This window comes from Saccharomyces paradoxus, chromosome VIII (genome assembly GCF_002079055.1).
Source record: "Saccharomyces paradoxus chromosome VIII, complete sequence".
NCBI lineage: Eukaryota > Fungi > Ascomycota > Saccharomycetes > Saccharomycetales > Saccharomycetaceae > Saccharomyces > Saccharomyces paradoxus.
In genome coordinates this window covers 327,296-341,649 of record NC_047494.1, presented here as the reverse complement: position 1 = coordinate 341,649, position 14,354 = coordinate 327,296, and the positions used below count along the sequence as shown (strand labels likewise).

At 38.2% G+C, this 14,354-nt stretch overlaps 7 protein-coding genes across 7 annotated transcripts; 1 reads left to right on the top strand and 6 right to left on the bottom strand.

Annotated features, from left to right (window-relative positions):
- Positions 1 to 455: 455 nt before the first annotated feature.
- Positions 456 to 1,722, bottom strand: EPT1 (bifunctional diacylglycerol cholinephosphotransferase/ethanolaminephosphotransferase; the record flags this gene model as incomplete). The annotated part of the gene is made up of 2 exons (XM_033910902.1): positions 456 to 1,581; positions 1,673 to 1,722. 2 exons carry the CDS (start codon positions 1,720 to 1,722, stop codon positions 456 to 458), a joined length of 1,176 nt encoding a protein of 391 aa, XP_033766793.1.
- Positions 1,723 to 2,231: 509 nt separating this feature from the next.
- CIA2 (iron-sulfur cluster assembly protein CIA2) lies at positions 2,232 to 2,927 on the bottom strand (the record flags this gene model as incomplete). The annotated part of the gene is made up of 1 exon (XM_033910901.1): positions 2,232 to 2,927. One exon carries the CDS (start codon positions 2,925 to 2,927, stop codon positions 2,232 to 2,234), a length of 696 nt encoding a protein of 231 aa, XP_033766792.1.
- Positions 2,928 to 3,245: 318 nt separating this feature from the next.
- LSM12 (Lsm12p) lies at positions 3,246 to 3,809 on the bottom strand (the record flags this gene model as incomplete). Its single annotated transcript, XM_033910900.1, has 1 exon — positions 3,246 to 3,809. One exon carries the CDS (start codon positions 3,807 to 3,809, stop codon positions 3,246 to 3,248), a length of 564 nt encoding a protein of 187 aa, XP_033766791.1.
- Positions 3,810 to 4,114: 305 nt separating this feature from the next.
- On the bottom strand, positions 4,115 to 6,994 carry MSH1 (mismatch repair ATPase MSH1; the record flags this gene model as incomplete). The annotated part of the gene is made up of 1 exon (XM_033910899.1): positions 4,115 to 6,994. The coding sequence occupies one exon, from the start codon at positions 6,992 to 6,994 to the stop codon at positions 4,115 to 4,117; it is 2,880 nt and encodes a 959-aa protein (XP_033766790.1).
- Positions 6,995 to 7,284: 290 nt separating this feature from the next.
- Positions 7,285 to 10,530, bottom strand: SET1 (histone methyltransferase SET1; the record flags this gene model as incomplete). Its single annotated transcript, XM_033910898.1, has 1 exon — positions 7,285 to 10,530. One exon carries the CDS (start codon positions 10,528 to 10,530, stop codon positions 7,285 to 7,287), a length of 3,246 nt encoding a protein of 1,081 aa, XP_033766789.1.
- A 422-nt stretch (positions 10,531 to 10,952) lies between these two features.
- On the top strand, positions 10,953 to 12,257 carry ORC6 (origin recognition complex subunit 6; the record flags this gene model as incomplete). The annotated part of the gene is made up of 1 exon (XM_033910897.1): positions 10,953 to 12,257. One exon carries the CDS (start codon positions 10,953 to 10,955, stop codon positions 12,255 to 12,257), a length of 1,305 nt encoding a protein of 434 aa, XP_033766788.1.
- Positions 12,258 to 12,300: 43 nt separating this feature from the next.
- TOM71 (protein channel TOM71) lies at positions 12,301 to 14,205 on the bottom strand (the record flags this gene model as incomplete). Its single annotated transcript, XM_033910896.1, has 1 exon — positions 12,301 to 14,205. The coding sequence occupies one exon, from the start codon at positions 14,203 to 14,205 to the stop codon at positions 12,301 to 12,303; it is 1,905 nt and encodes a 634-aa protein (XP_033766787.1).
- Positions 14,206 to 14,354: the final 149 nt, after the last annotated feature.

Sequence of the window (14,354 nt, the reverse complement as noted above, 5' to 3'; positions counted from 1 at the left end):
TTTAATGAAAGGTTAGTAAACTTTCAATTTTTTGCTTAAATAGGTGACACAAAATGGAGCGCAACTATAAGGGATCTTAGCTCTTCGACACAAAGGACAACCGTTCTGGAGCTTTATCAGAGAGCTGGGCGGTTGGGTAGAAGATAGGCCTCGAGACCTTTGAGATCTCGGTTTCTACTCTTTTGTGTCATACGGCCTGGCCGATTTTCTGACACTTGCCCTCCAAGCCGCACCTGAACCAAAAAACGTCAAATAGCCGCGGAAGTGACAATGTCAAGCAAGTATACTGTAATAGGAACGAAAAACTATGTACAATCAAATGATTCTATAATTCTATAATATACCGCTATCTATTACACAAACTTGATATTGACAATCTCACAGGGAAATGGAGTGATTTGTGCCTGATTTTCGAAAAGGAAAAGGAAAAGGAAAAGGTGGATACGAAATAAGATTTATGTTAACTTGGAGCGCTTGATGGATAAAGCATAAACATCGAGATACTCAGTAAATTCATGAATAATGTCATTCATAAACATAATATGAACACCTAGTGAGAGACCGAACCCAAGCCAAGATAAGGCAAACACGATTGTACTAGACTCAATTCCCCAAACGGCTTGACATATCTTGTACAATACTATCTGGCACAAAGGAATTAACATAGGGGCATTGAACATGGGAAAACTCTGCTTAGTTAAATGGCAAACGATTATTCTTCCGACGGTAAATGCACCTGTGAAGCCAATGGATAGGATAAAAGCGAGTGTAATAAAGTTTGGTTGCATCCACACTAGTAAAGCGATGCTTGCATAATAGGCAAAAAAAGGCAAAAGACCTTTTATAGCGCTGTCTTGCTCAATTTGCGTGCTGTTGTTAGCTGAAGAAGTACTATTTCTATAATATTTATCCACGTTTCTTTTCGCAGACAATGCATTCATAACCAAACCAAAGACAGCTAAGGAGAAAACAATATCTAAAGTGTCTACATCAATGATGTTATCGCCAACCGTAATTGTAAACAAGTAGGTATGCCAGATTACTTGTTTTCCGTATATCCCAGTCAGTATTAATGAAACGCAAACAATCAGGATGCCTTCCACGGGCCCAGAGAACTCACTTAAGTATAATGTGTGTGTATGGTATTCTTCCCAAGTACTTAAATAGAAATTCGTTAACATTGCAAACTGGGATAACATTAGGCTATACGAAAATCCCATTCCAGTTTCTGAGGCAAAGATGAAAATAGACAGGGTGGAATTGATGGCATCAATACTATGATCAAATAGTTCTCCCAAGGGTCCTGATTGATTAATACGGCGGGCATGCACACCATCACATCCATCGAACGTTTGATACAGGAATACACCCAAGGCGTAAGAAAAATACGTCCAGCGAGGGGTATCTATGTCAAGATTTGGATCGTAATAGAATACAGTCAACACATTGATAACAATAAACGCAAATCCTGATAATGTGATGATGTTGGGTGCCATCCACGTGGGAAAAATGGTACAAAATCTTTGCCAAAATGGCTTTAAGAAATATTTCGACACCAGCGAGCGATCTTCACTTTGGTATCTATTACGAAAGGAAATAAAAATTGTTGAAGGTTAGTAACAATGCTTTTGATTTCTGTGTTCTAAGGGCAGCCAATGGACGCTTCACATACTTGTATGACTTTAGATTTTCAATATGTGAATCAGGAACAAAATATCCCATTTTATATCCTAGCTTGTTTTCTTCTTCAGCACTTCTATTCTCCACTATGATGCTATTGTGTTCTTAAGCACAACGTAATTTCTCGACAAATATGCGTATGCCCAGCCCATTCGCACACTTCCTCGCGTAAATATGAAAGCTTGTGAAATTTTATGAAAAGTCTGTAACCATCTGTAAGAATAATACTGAACAAACGCTAGAGCGCTACTATAGGTAGAGAGTATTTTAAAAGCAGGAATGCCATTAACGTATATATATATTTAATATTCCAATGTTCATGGATGAAGGAGGCAAAAAAAGATATACCCATGTTCTGTATTTTGTTATCTGAAAGAAAAAAAAGTAAGATACAGCAACCAAACCCTTGTAAAAACCATTATCTAATCAATTTGAAAATACTATATAAAAATGTGACTTTGGCAGTATTGTAGAGTGGGAACTCACTCTCAAAATTCACACATTATTGATAGGTTCGTGAGAGAGGGAAGGAGAAAGAAAAAATTCCTCGTTTACTTGCAAGTCACCAACATCTTAGAGACCACACCCAATAATTGCTCATTCTCACATGCAGCTGCCACACGTTCTTTATCATTTAGCTGTTTATTTACCTGATTTTCACTATCATGAGTACCTTTCTTCAACAAAATAGTAATTCTAAACCTTGGGGGGAGAGACCTTTCCAACCTGACTCGTATCCCCAGACCAATCAACGTTGCTAAAGAACAATGCGTAATTGTTGGTGTTATTTTGATCACGACCTCAGCCATCTCGTCCTGGTTACCTGAATCATGAACCTCAATGTCTTCCAAATTTACGACAGAGAGTTGTCCCAGACTTAACGGGTGCTCAGGATCAGAAATATGAGCTATCAAATCATATATTTCTTGAGCATCAATGAGATCAGGTTCTTCTTCCTCCTTTCTTTGACCTGCCATGGATTCCTCCTCGCTTTCTGCTGGCAAACTATCTTCATCAGACGTCAATTCTGGTGGAGTTCGAATGGAAAGAAGCTTGTCTAAAACCTCTATATCTTGCAATACCTGGGACTTCAAAGAATGGTCTATTTCCAGCAAAAGCCTCCTCCTCTCCAATGTAGTTTCATTGCTGAACCCGCCCAACAAAAGGTCTTTAATACTATCTTCTTTTCTGGTGGGAAGTTGGTTCTCCTCCAGTATATCAGGATTCTCGTTCAAAAACTCAGACATGTGCACTATTAGTGATAGCAGGAAGTCGTAGAATGATGCAGTAACAAGATCTTATATTCCAGTTGATCCCGAAATACTACTTTTTGTTCGTTAGTCATCGCTTATTCTTACTAATTACTCAGTTATATCCTATCCATATTCAAACACCACACACCCAAACATTGCGCCAAATAGAAAATGGTGGGGTGGAGTATTACAGTGTGATGTTAAATATGAAAGCTGCACACTTGATTGGATTTCTATATAAACTATACTTGACTTTACACAAGTATTTATCAACTATATAACGTATATTTTCGTTTTTCTTAATTGCTTAATCTATCCACCTTTCCTACCATCGTCTTGTTCTAATTGCTCCCAACTTCTTTCTACTATTCTTTGAATTAATGTGATGGATTGGTTATTTCCCTCATGTAGCACTTTGATATCTTCAACCTTGTATGGTGGTTGCACCTTAACGTCATCAAGAATAACAATGTCCTTGGCCACCCACTTGGTATCACCTATGGTCTTGAAGATTTGATCGAAAATGAATTGACCCTCTGCACTCACACCCTTACCTCTCAAAAGTTCTTTCTTTTTAGATGCTATTACACTTTCCTTCAAAAGCTTCTCAACTCTTTCCATATTCACGTATGAGGGTTTGATTTGTTGCTTCTTGAATGAATTAAATGAAGGCTTATCGCCAATGACTTCCAAATGCTTAATGAATGTACACTTTATCACCTTGAAATTTTGTGGAGACTGATTCTTCTTCGTTGTTTGGATAGTAAGAGTGTTGTTGGATGAATTGAACGAATACAGTCTTCCTTCGGTAACTACATCCAACACGTTTGTAACTTTTATTCTGAATCCGAGCGTATGCTCAAGGCTGACACTCATAGAGGAAAGAAGCAAAAATTGATTTCTTTAGTAACAAGCTTAGAAATAAGCGCTATATACAAGTGTGGTTCACTGTGTCTCCTTTTTTCCATGAAAATTCACCATTGTATTTATGGTAAGGTTCGATCGTTCTCTTGGTTCCGCTAATATCATTCGCGCGACAAACTACGGAAATTTGCAAAGCTACCGTTTTTGCCATTTCCTCGATGTCTTTATAATCATTTCTAAAAAGAGGACAAGGAAATTGGCTCCAGAGCTTCTTATTATTACATTTCATATTATATACAATACATTATGTCCAATAGTTAGCTCAGTATTTCCCGAGCCTCTTTTAACGCTTCTATTGGAAACCCAGCCAATTCCGCAACTCTAATGGCATCTGATTTCATGCAAATGCCTGGCTTTAACTTATGGTTGTAGCAGAAATTGTTTCCACCTAAATCTGTGATTCCGCTTTGATAAAACTTAACCTTTTCGCGCATCCCTTTCGCACATTTGCTATCAATGATTTGCTTCAATTCTTGACCAAAATGAGTAGCAAAAAGCGTTCTGCATTGATTGTTCTCTAACAAATATTTTAAAGTTGCATATGCGATGCTGATGCCTTCTTTACCACTGGTGCCACGGCCGATCTCGTCGAGAATTGCCAAAGACCGTTTAGTAGCACCTTGCAAGATGAACGATGTTTCTATCATTTCAACCATGAACGTACTCATCTCATTGTATAGATCATCAGCTGAACCAACCCTGCTAAAAAGCTTATCTACAATACCCACACGCGCCTTGCTGCATGGAACAAAACATCCAATCTGTGCTAGAATTACTATAATTGCATTTTGTCTCAGGAATGTAGATTTACCGCCCATATTAGGTCCGGTAATTACCCATAAATTGTCCTTCGCTAATTCGCAGTTATTGGCCGTAAATGTCTCCAAAGAACGTGCTGAAAGGCCCTCCTCGACCATCAGGTGTCTCCCGTTCACTACTTCTAGTTTATCGCTCTCATCTACTTTGGGGCAGACTAAGTTTCTCTCGTTAGCTAAGACAGCAAATGACGATAAGGTATCGAGATAACCCAATGTAGTTGCAACTTGTCTAACCTCGTTGCTTTTATCAATAAATTTTCTTTTAAATAGATCAATAACATTGGACTCTTCATTCCTAATCTTTAAAGTTAATAATTCTAACTCATGCCCCAAGTCTGTCCAAGTTTTGTGACTCAGCCATCGTGTTTGGCTCGATTTTTGCATAATATGGAAACAACTTCCATGGTACTCCGTTGTTTTACTAATTAACTCATCAATTTTCTTTAAATTTGAAGCTGTTCCTGTCACATGGAGAGCATACTCGCCGTTTTGCCTTTCCTTCAAGCTGAGAGTTTTAGCACCTAGGTCACCAACAAACAAATCCTTTAACAAGGCATCGAATACGTTCTTTTTTTGCCAAACGCTCTGATAAGCATCATGCAGTTTCCTAAGCTTGCTATTGAACGAAGGGTTTATGATGAAATCTGTTAGTTCAAAAATTTCATCCTTTCTACTTACTTTCTTGTCTTTTACGTCCATCTCAAGCATTATATTTACATCTCCATTCTGTTTAACATCTTGTGATTTTGCTAGCTCTTCTTCGTTTAAAAACTTTAAGATATCATCAATCAAGTTTTGTTGGAAATCCAAAGATTCAGTCAGCTGTGTAATTTGACTCTTCAGTGTAGCTTTCATCAAAAAGGTATTATTCATTAAATACTCTCGTATTTCTCTTGAAACCTGCAGTGAACGCGCCATTTGAATAAGCTCCAATGCTTCACCTCTTCCAAAACTAAATTTTTGCAGTATACGGGAAAGATCATTCACTTTTTTCAACATAGTGCGTAGTGCCTCAGTTATATCAACGTTGTCTTTGAAAAATGCTACAATTTTCTGGCGTTTTTTGATTTCCTTCAAATCGAGGGAAGGTCCACTCAACCATTGAGATAGAAGTCTCGTTCCAGAAGGTGTAACTGTCCTCCTTATAGATGATAACAAAGAGCCTTTTTTATTGTTGTCTCTTACAGTGGAATGTAGTTCAAGTGCAGTACTAGTTCTTGAATCAATTTGCATAATTGCTGTTGCTAATTGTCTCTGAGGAATCTGGAAATTAATAGAGAAATCTGGTAGATGGTCACTTACATATATTAAGGTGTTCCTCAAAGAAGCCAACTCCTTCTGAGTGAAGGTTTGAAATTGGATTCTCAATTGTCTTTCCGTTGCTTCTTTACCGCCCAAATTAAACAGCCCATAGAATGATTCAATGGTACGATGTTGACTGGGCATTTTCTGATATTTTATGAAAAATTTCTTAAGCTCAACAAGTTCTGGATACCAGGTCCCTGACTCAATATGAAACTCTAGCAATTTTTCATCTAAAAGAATCTCCTTAGGTTGAATTCTTGTTATTGCAGAAACCAAATCCTTAAGATACACTTGTTGAACAAATATCTCTCCAGTGCTCACGTCACACCAACATATACCGACCTTTAAGCTCGCATCTGCTACTTGACTCATGCAGTTTTCAGGGAATTCGATATTCAGTAGATATGTATTTTCCCTCAAATTTTCAAATGCTTCATCAATAAAAGTACCGGGAGTAACAATTCTAGTCACTCTCCTATAGAATTTATTGACTTCATTATCCGCTACATCTTTTCTTTTGAATTGGTCTGCGATGGTTACGCTGTATCCACAGTTATTAACAAGCATTTTTAAGTGTCGGCTTAACTGGTGTACAGGAAATCCAGCAAATGGAACTTTGCCGTGACTATAAGCTCGATTTGTCAATGATATGTTTAATTCTGGGGCATATTTGACGGCTTGCTCGAAGTAAAGTTCATAGAACGACCCCATTTGTGTTAAAACCACATGATCTTTATACAAATCCATCAAGTCACGTACATACTGCAACGATGGTGGAAGAGAAGACTTCGAGAGCTTGGTGCTCAATATCTTGCCATCTTGTTGAGCAATAAGACAATTATCTGTATCAATGGAACTCGAGTTATCTTTTTTTTTGCTATTTGATTCAGAAACTTTGTTGAAGCTAATTTTAAGTTTTGAAATTTTTGGTTGAGCGGCCTCAGTACTAGAATATCGTGATGAAACTCTAGGGATGAGTAGGTATGCTTTCGGTACCCTACAGAAATGCTTCATCGGTGGTTTTTATCTTTCTTTGCGCATATATCATGTACCATTCATATTATTGAATACTCGTGTTTTTAGGTATTTCTCTGCAAGTAAAAGTCATCGCGAAATCTTTATTCTCAAAGAGTTAGAGATCGCAAAATTTTTCAAAAAAAATGACATAAACAAAAGTATTAATCGTCAAAAGAATGGTCAAGATTACTTATGAATGTATAGAATTCACTATTTATCTTTACCTTTTGTTGAAAAGCAACGATATGCTAGGTCAAGAAACTTTAAAATACATCAATGTATTGTCGTCAGTTCAAGAAACCTTTACAATTAGGTGCCCCACATAAACAAGGAAGTCTTTCCTCGTCATCTTTCTCTCTCTCAAATTTGTAATCATATGTCAATTCCTCGCTCGCTGCGATATCACGTAGTGCATAAATAACAATCCTCCTTCTCCCGCCAACCTTTATAATCTTTGCCGTACAATTCGGATCGCAACAATGGTTAATAAACCGGGCAATACCACCTTTCTTGGTAGCATCAATAACCGTGTTCTCGTCAACCCTAAAGAGGTAACTTGATCCAATCCCATTTTTCAGATATCTTTTCTCTCTCATTTCTGCTACAGGTTGCCTGATTCTTTCACCAACATACTCGATAATCATTTCCTTTGCTGCAATGGAGTCTAAGGCATATAAACCCCAGTTATGGATTGCTGAACGAGCAAACATAACTGGTTTCTTTCTTTTATTTAATTGGTTTAGTGATAATAGCTCAGATTCTGTACCTATTGCGGCTTTCTGTGCCTCTATGTCCTGCTGGAATCTTCTATTCGATGCCCTATTATCTCTTGAAGACGAAACTTCCTGAGGAACTGAGTCTGAAGGTTCTTTATTTGAGGATTCTTCTCTTTGGCAAAGCTCAGGTGTGTACTCATTCCTTTCATTGTGTATGTTCACAGTATTTAATGGTTGGTGAACCCTACGACGATGAGGCAGGTAATTGACTTTTAATTTATCCGCAATTTTCCTGAACCCCTCCGCTTTGAAAGAGCTACTCGGTTCCAGTTCACTATCAAATAAAGCGCCGTTAAGTTCTATTTGCCAATCGGAAGCCTTTTCTTCCTCAAGCGTTCTCCGGCGAGATTCCCAAGTTTTGTATTCCAAAACTGTACCAGTTTCAGGTGTGATGGTAGGAATATATGAGCTCAGCAACTGCTTCAAAATAAGCATATCTTCTTCATCTTTAATAGCGTTTTGCAAGTCCAGGGGACATAAAGTTTGGCTATATTTCAAGTCATATTCCTCAGGTGGATATACAGGTTCAGGAATTTCGGTAGCAGTAGGTTTATACATTGAAGAAGTATCCAGCATGTCAGTCGACCCATTTTGATCCGGTACCAATGATTTAATAGCCTGGAGATGATCGGACTCAGGGGTTGTTGGCTCGGACTCACTTTTGAATTTCTTATCTGTAGCTTCCTCTTCCTCTTCTTCGGAGGATGAAGAAGAAGTCATATTTTCGTCCTCCTCATCACGTTCTTTCGATACGCAAGGAATCCCGTCATCGTTCAACGGAGTAGTTTCCTTAGAATCAGTTTCTTCATTCAATAAATGTGCCATCGGTTTGATTCCATTAGATAACTTCTTCCTCTTCAAAGAAGTATGATCCAATGTGAGTGAATTGTGCCTTTTCAAATTTCTTTTATTGGATTTTGCATACCCACCATATAAGCCAAACAAGTCAAAATCCCTTTTGGCTTCCTCTTTACGTTTCGCTTCATCTTCAGCAATTTTGGATGCTATCTGTTGCTTCTTTTCTTTCTCCTTTAGTTCTCTTTTGGCTAATAATTCAGGAAAATTTGCATGGTCCAATGCGTCAAATACTGTAGGACCTACTAACCTCTTCTTAATATCAACATGTAGGGCCTTTTCCAAATCTTTTAATATTTGCTTCGCTGTAGCTTCAATGAACTCTTCTTTGGACTCGTATTTTATTGCTAAATGTGTGGAATTCAGCGATGAGCCAGATTTATTGAATCTAGTTCTGTTTTGGAACCTGGGGAGAATGAGATGAAATTTTATTAAAATAGGAATTCTTCTGCTACGAGACATTATCGTTAACTTTCCTGACTCTGCATTTGAACAAGTTTGTGCATGCGCAATGTCGTTAAAAATAATATAGATACCGGTTGGATGATCAATAAACTTCGCACATCTGTACCCCCTTAACTTGTATTTGAAGTCCTCAACGCAAAATCTATGTTTGGCAACAAATATTTTGGAGACATGTAAAACAGGTCTGTTATTGACTACACCCAAAAGATCATATGGAATTCTTTTTTCATTTCCAGAAGAATGAGATAACGTGTCCACCTTAGGTTCCTTGGGCAAGCTGATATCTTTGCCTTGTACTTCCTTTGCTTTCCCGTTTTCCGCTTCTTTTTCCTTAGCCTTCTTTAAGCTCTCTTGCAATTTTTGTAATTCTTTAACATTTATTTCAACGAATTTAGAAATGATGTTATTCAAAATAGATTGCTTATTTAAGATCACGTCGAACCTAAAGCCCATGATAAAGCAACCTGAAGATTCATGCTTTCTCACAGCACTAAAAGCCGATTTAGCTGCGTCATTAATTTTTCCATCAGAACTGGTATACTTTATAAGATAAACATGCAAAGGCAAGGCACTATTAGGATCATTAAATGCTTCAAAATGTGAAATCTCTCCATACTTTTTAAAATAGTTTTTTATTGATACGTCTTGGATATTAGTTGTTGTTGAAACCTGCGCTGGATAAACAACTATTTCACATGGAGGAGGAGGCCCTAAAGAGTGCCTGTCATAAGATATGCGAGGTAGTAGAACTAGTGATTTTCTGCATTTTCTATGGCTTGCCATTTTTCCGCCAGTCATCATACCGTTTTCATTGCGTGGATCAGATGCTTTTATCTCCGGATGCCTATGCTTTACTTTGAATTTAAACTGTCCATCTTGTAACTCTTTGACTACGTAATAACCTGTTTCAGAAAATTCTTTATCTGTAGTCTTCCAGGAAAACATCTTATCCTTATTAAAGAACTCGCCTTTTATGGGGTCAAAGTAATGAAACTTAGATTTTAAATTATCTGTGTTGTATCTTAAAGCTGAAGGTGGTCTTTGTTGCAAAAGCAAGGCAGATTCTTTTGGAAGAGACTCGCTCGTAGAGGTTGATACAGTATGGACATTGCTATTTGAATACCGTGATTGGGACAAACCCCTCCGGCTATTGGTGTCAGATTTATTATTTACATATGCGCCACTTTGGCCGTTATTAGTAGCATAATACTGTCGCGTATTGCCATTATTTGAACTATGTGGACGATCATCATTATAGCGTCGTCTTGAACCATCGCTATGGTTATAACGTCGACGTTGATTGTATTGGCTAGAATATTGTTGGTAAGAATGACCGCTTGTATACTGATAGTGACCAGAACGCGAATATTGAGGCTCTTCCGGAGGTTGTCTGTATGAACCAGAAGATGGGTGTGCTCTTCTATGGTAATTCGACATTCTCTAAACGCGTATACTTCTTGTAAGAATCCAGCAAATAAGGAATGTTACCTATGCTAGTGGCAGCTCTATTGTAAGTTGAGGGCTGCTAACAGAAAAACGATGAGAAGAAACTTTTGGATAATATAGTGTGGAAGCAGCACGAAACACAGTATGAAAAAAGAATGCGAGCAGCCGTAAAGAGCTAGAATCGCAAGTGTTCAGAGTATACAAGGCTTTCGTACAGACTTCTCACGCTTCTCACGCTTCTCTTCAGTAAAAAGCTAACTCTTTGTGATAAAACTGTGTATTTCTTTACTCTTTACCGTTGTTTACGTTTGCAGGAAACCGGAATTGAAAAAAAAATCTTATACAAAAATGGTAATAAATGTACAATACCAGCAAATAAAAAGTGACCAAAAGAATAGGATTAAAAGCCAGTCATGTCCATGCAACAAGTTCAACATTGTGTTGCAGAAGTGCTTCGATTAGATCCACAAGAAAAACCGGATTGGTCGAGCGGATATTTAAAGAAGTTGACTAATGCAACATCGATCTTATACAATACTTCACTGAATAAGGTGATGCTAAAACAAGATGAAGAGGTTGCCAGATGCCACATATGTGCATACATAGCATCGCAAAAGATGAATGAAAAACATATGCCCGACCTTTGCTATTATATAGACAGTATTCCACTGGAGCCGAAAAAGGCCAAGCATTTAATGAACCTCTTCAGACAAAGCTTATCTAATTCTTCACCTATGAAACAATTTGCTTGGACACCGAGTCCCAAAAAGAATAAGCGGAGTCCGGTGAAGAACGGTGACAGGTTTACTTCTTCCGACCCTAAAGAGTTGAGGAAACAACTGTTTGGTACACCAACTAAAGTTAGGCAAAGTCAAAATAATGATTCGTTCGTAATACCAGAACTACCGCCTATGCAAACCAACGAATCACCGCCTATTACAAGGAGAAAGTTAGCATTTGAAGAGGAGGATGATGATGAGGAGGAACCAGAAAACAGCAATTTATCTCTGAAAAATCATAGTAATAAAAGCATTACCGGAAACAGGGATGTAGAGATTGAGGAGCATGAAAACCATGAAAGCGATCCTGCAAGTGAGGAGGAACTGTCAGATGTTCAAGGAAGCAAGAAAAGGAAAACCAAACAAAATAAGGTAGTTGGAAAACCGCAATCAGAATTGAAGACGACAAAAGCCCTGAGGAAAAGAGGTAGAATGCCTAATTCGTTGTTAGTAAAAAAATATTGCAAAATGACTACTGAAGAAATAATACGACTATGCAACGATTTTGAATTACCAAGAGAGGTAGCATATAAAATTGTGGATGAGTACAATATAAACGCGTCAAGATTGGTTTGCCCATGGCAATTAGTGTGTGGGTTAGTATTGAATTGTACATTCATTGTGTTCAATGAAAGAAGACGCAAGGATCCACGCATTGATCACTTTATAATCAGTAAGATGTGCAGTCTGATGTTGACGTCAAAAGTAGATGATGTCATTGAATGTGTCAAGCTAGTGAAAGAATTAATTATTGGTGAAAAATGGTTTAGAGATTTGCAAATTAGGTATGATGATTTTGATGGCATCAAATATAATGAAATCATTTTTAGGAAACTAGGGTCGATGTTGCAAACCACCAATATCTTGGTCACAGACGACCAGTACAATATTTGGAAAAAAAGAATCGAGTTGGATTTGGCATTAACAGAACCTCTATAAATATATCCAGTATAATTAAAAGTATATACTTTTGAAGTCTCTTCTAAATCATGCCTTTAGCCCTATAACGAGCTAATGTCAGCTCCATCTTTGCACTTATGATTGGGTCAGCTCTCAAACGCTTTTGTATCTTCGCAGCTTCAGCAAAGGTGGTCGCTTGCAGTTTTTCATCCATAGTTCTTGCTAGAATTGCCGAATCTTCGAACAATTCGATGGCATCGTCAATTTTTTCCATTTGCAATTTTAGTTGTGCTAAACCGATCTTCGCTTGTTCGGATCTTGGGTCTAATTCGCATGCTTTGGTCAACAATTTAATGGCTATGTTAAATTTCTCTTCATCTAACTGGCTTGGATCTTGAGAGGATTGTCTAGCTAGAATAGTCGCTTTACCGATCAAGGGCCCTATACCTACATGTATTTTTTTTTGTACTTCTTCCAACCTGTTAGCAATGTCATATTGTTTAATTGCAGCATCAAAATCGCCCTTATCTGTCAAGATTTCAGCGAAAAATGTGGGTACTTCAGGTAAGGTAGGAAACTTCAATTTTGTTTCATTGAAAAAGGCCTCAGATTCGGTCAATTTGCCTTGCTTGTACAGTAAACAGGCTAATTGAATGTAAGGGTAAATGTTTTCAGTGTTTAAGCTTTGGGCCTTCTGAAAATCTGCTTTGGCATTTATATAATCCTGTAGAATGAAATACATCTGGCCGCGGTGGTAATAAGTAGGTGGGTAATCAGGGTCTATGTCGATAGCCTTTTGGAAAAACTTGAAAAATTGCTGGGAGTTTTCCTTATCGGCCAAGGTCAGTGCCAAAAATATGTACGAATTCGATGTTGGATGCAGGTTTATGGATTCTTGTAAAAGAGCTTGGGCATCTAACAGATCATTCTTTAAAAAATGGAAAATACCTGTGTAGCAGAATGCCAATGCAGCATTCTCTCTTAGAGGATCGTCCGCTTTATTGGCAGAAAGTAGATAATGATACGCATCGGTGGCCCTTGTAAAAAGATCGTCTGCTACCACATAACCTTCATCTGTGGCAGAGTATAGCCTTTGCAAGGCATCTGACAATAGATCATATTTAGTATCAAAGTGTGAAGTGGTGTTCACACTAGAAATTTCTAAGTCAGGGTCAAAAATCCCAAAAAATGAGGCCAAAGACGTATTAGACGGTAAAACTTGCAAGCCTCTGCCATCATTTTTCGATAGATTTTCATTTAATACTTTCATTGCTTGCTTATTTAAATTCCTTTCTAGCATAGGCTCAATGGAGACCCCATCAAAGTCACCGTTCAGTGACAAAACAGAGAGATCAAACATAGCATCAGTGAAGTTGCCCAGTGACTCGTTAGCAGATGCGCGTCTCAATAAGGCTTTTGAATGATCAGGTTTTATCTCAAGTGCCTTTGTAGTAAACTCTATGACTTTATCCAAGTCGCCCGTAGAAATGTAGCAAGCAGATATGTTGGAATAGAACACTGGATCATTCGGGTCCAATTCAATGGCATACTGGTAGTACTTAAGGGACTCATTGAAATTTTTAGAAGTGAAGAAGTGGTTACCTTTGTTCTTCAACTGCACAGCATATGCCCGCCTTTGAGAAGGTGCCAGGCCTTCCAATTGGACAATATCAGGCTCGCCATTGGGCAAGGAGGGATATTCAAAAACTTTCGTCGATTTTGCCCTATTTTTTCTTTTCCGTTTATTCTTCTTCTTCTTCTTACTCCCGTTTAAGACGCTGCCATCGTCCTTCGAGCCCACCTCGTCTTCATTTTGGCCAGTAAAGACCTCACCTTGGCGCCGGTGATCTTTTGTACCCTTCGATTGCTGCTGCTTGAGCTGCTGGTAGTAGACATAAGCACCCACAGCAGCAGTCCCCGCAGAGACCGTTGCTAGGATGGCCACTTTGTTCTTAGCGATAAACTTCAAGAGCGAGTTTTCGGCCATAAGAGCTTCTTATGTTCGGTATGTACAAGTATGTAGAGATATATACAAAAGTTTTCCCTATTCCCACTTTGCAAGTCTATTTAGCTTGCTTATTCGAATGTCATTGCGAGTTAGTTTTTCACGTTGCACTGGAGTGTGCTGTGGCTGCT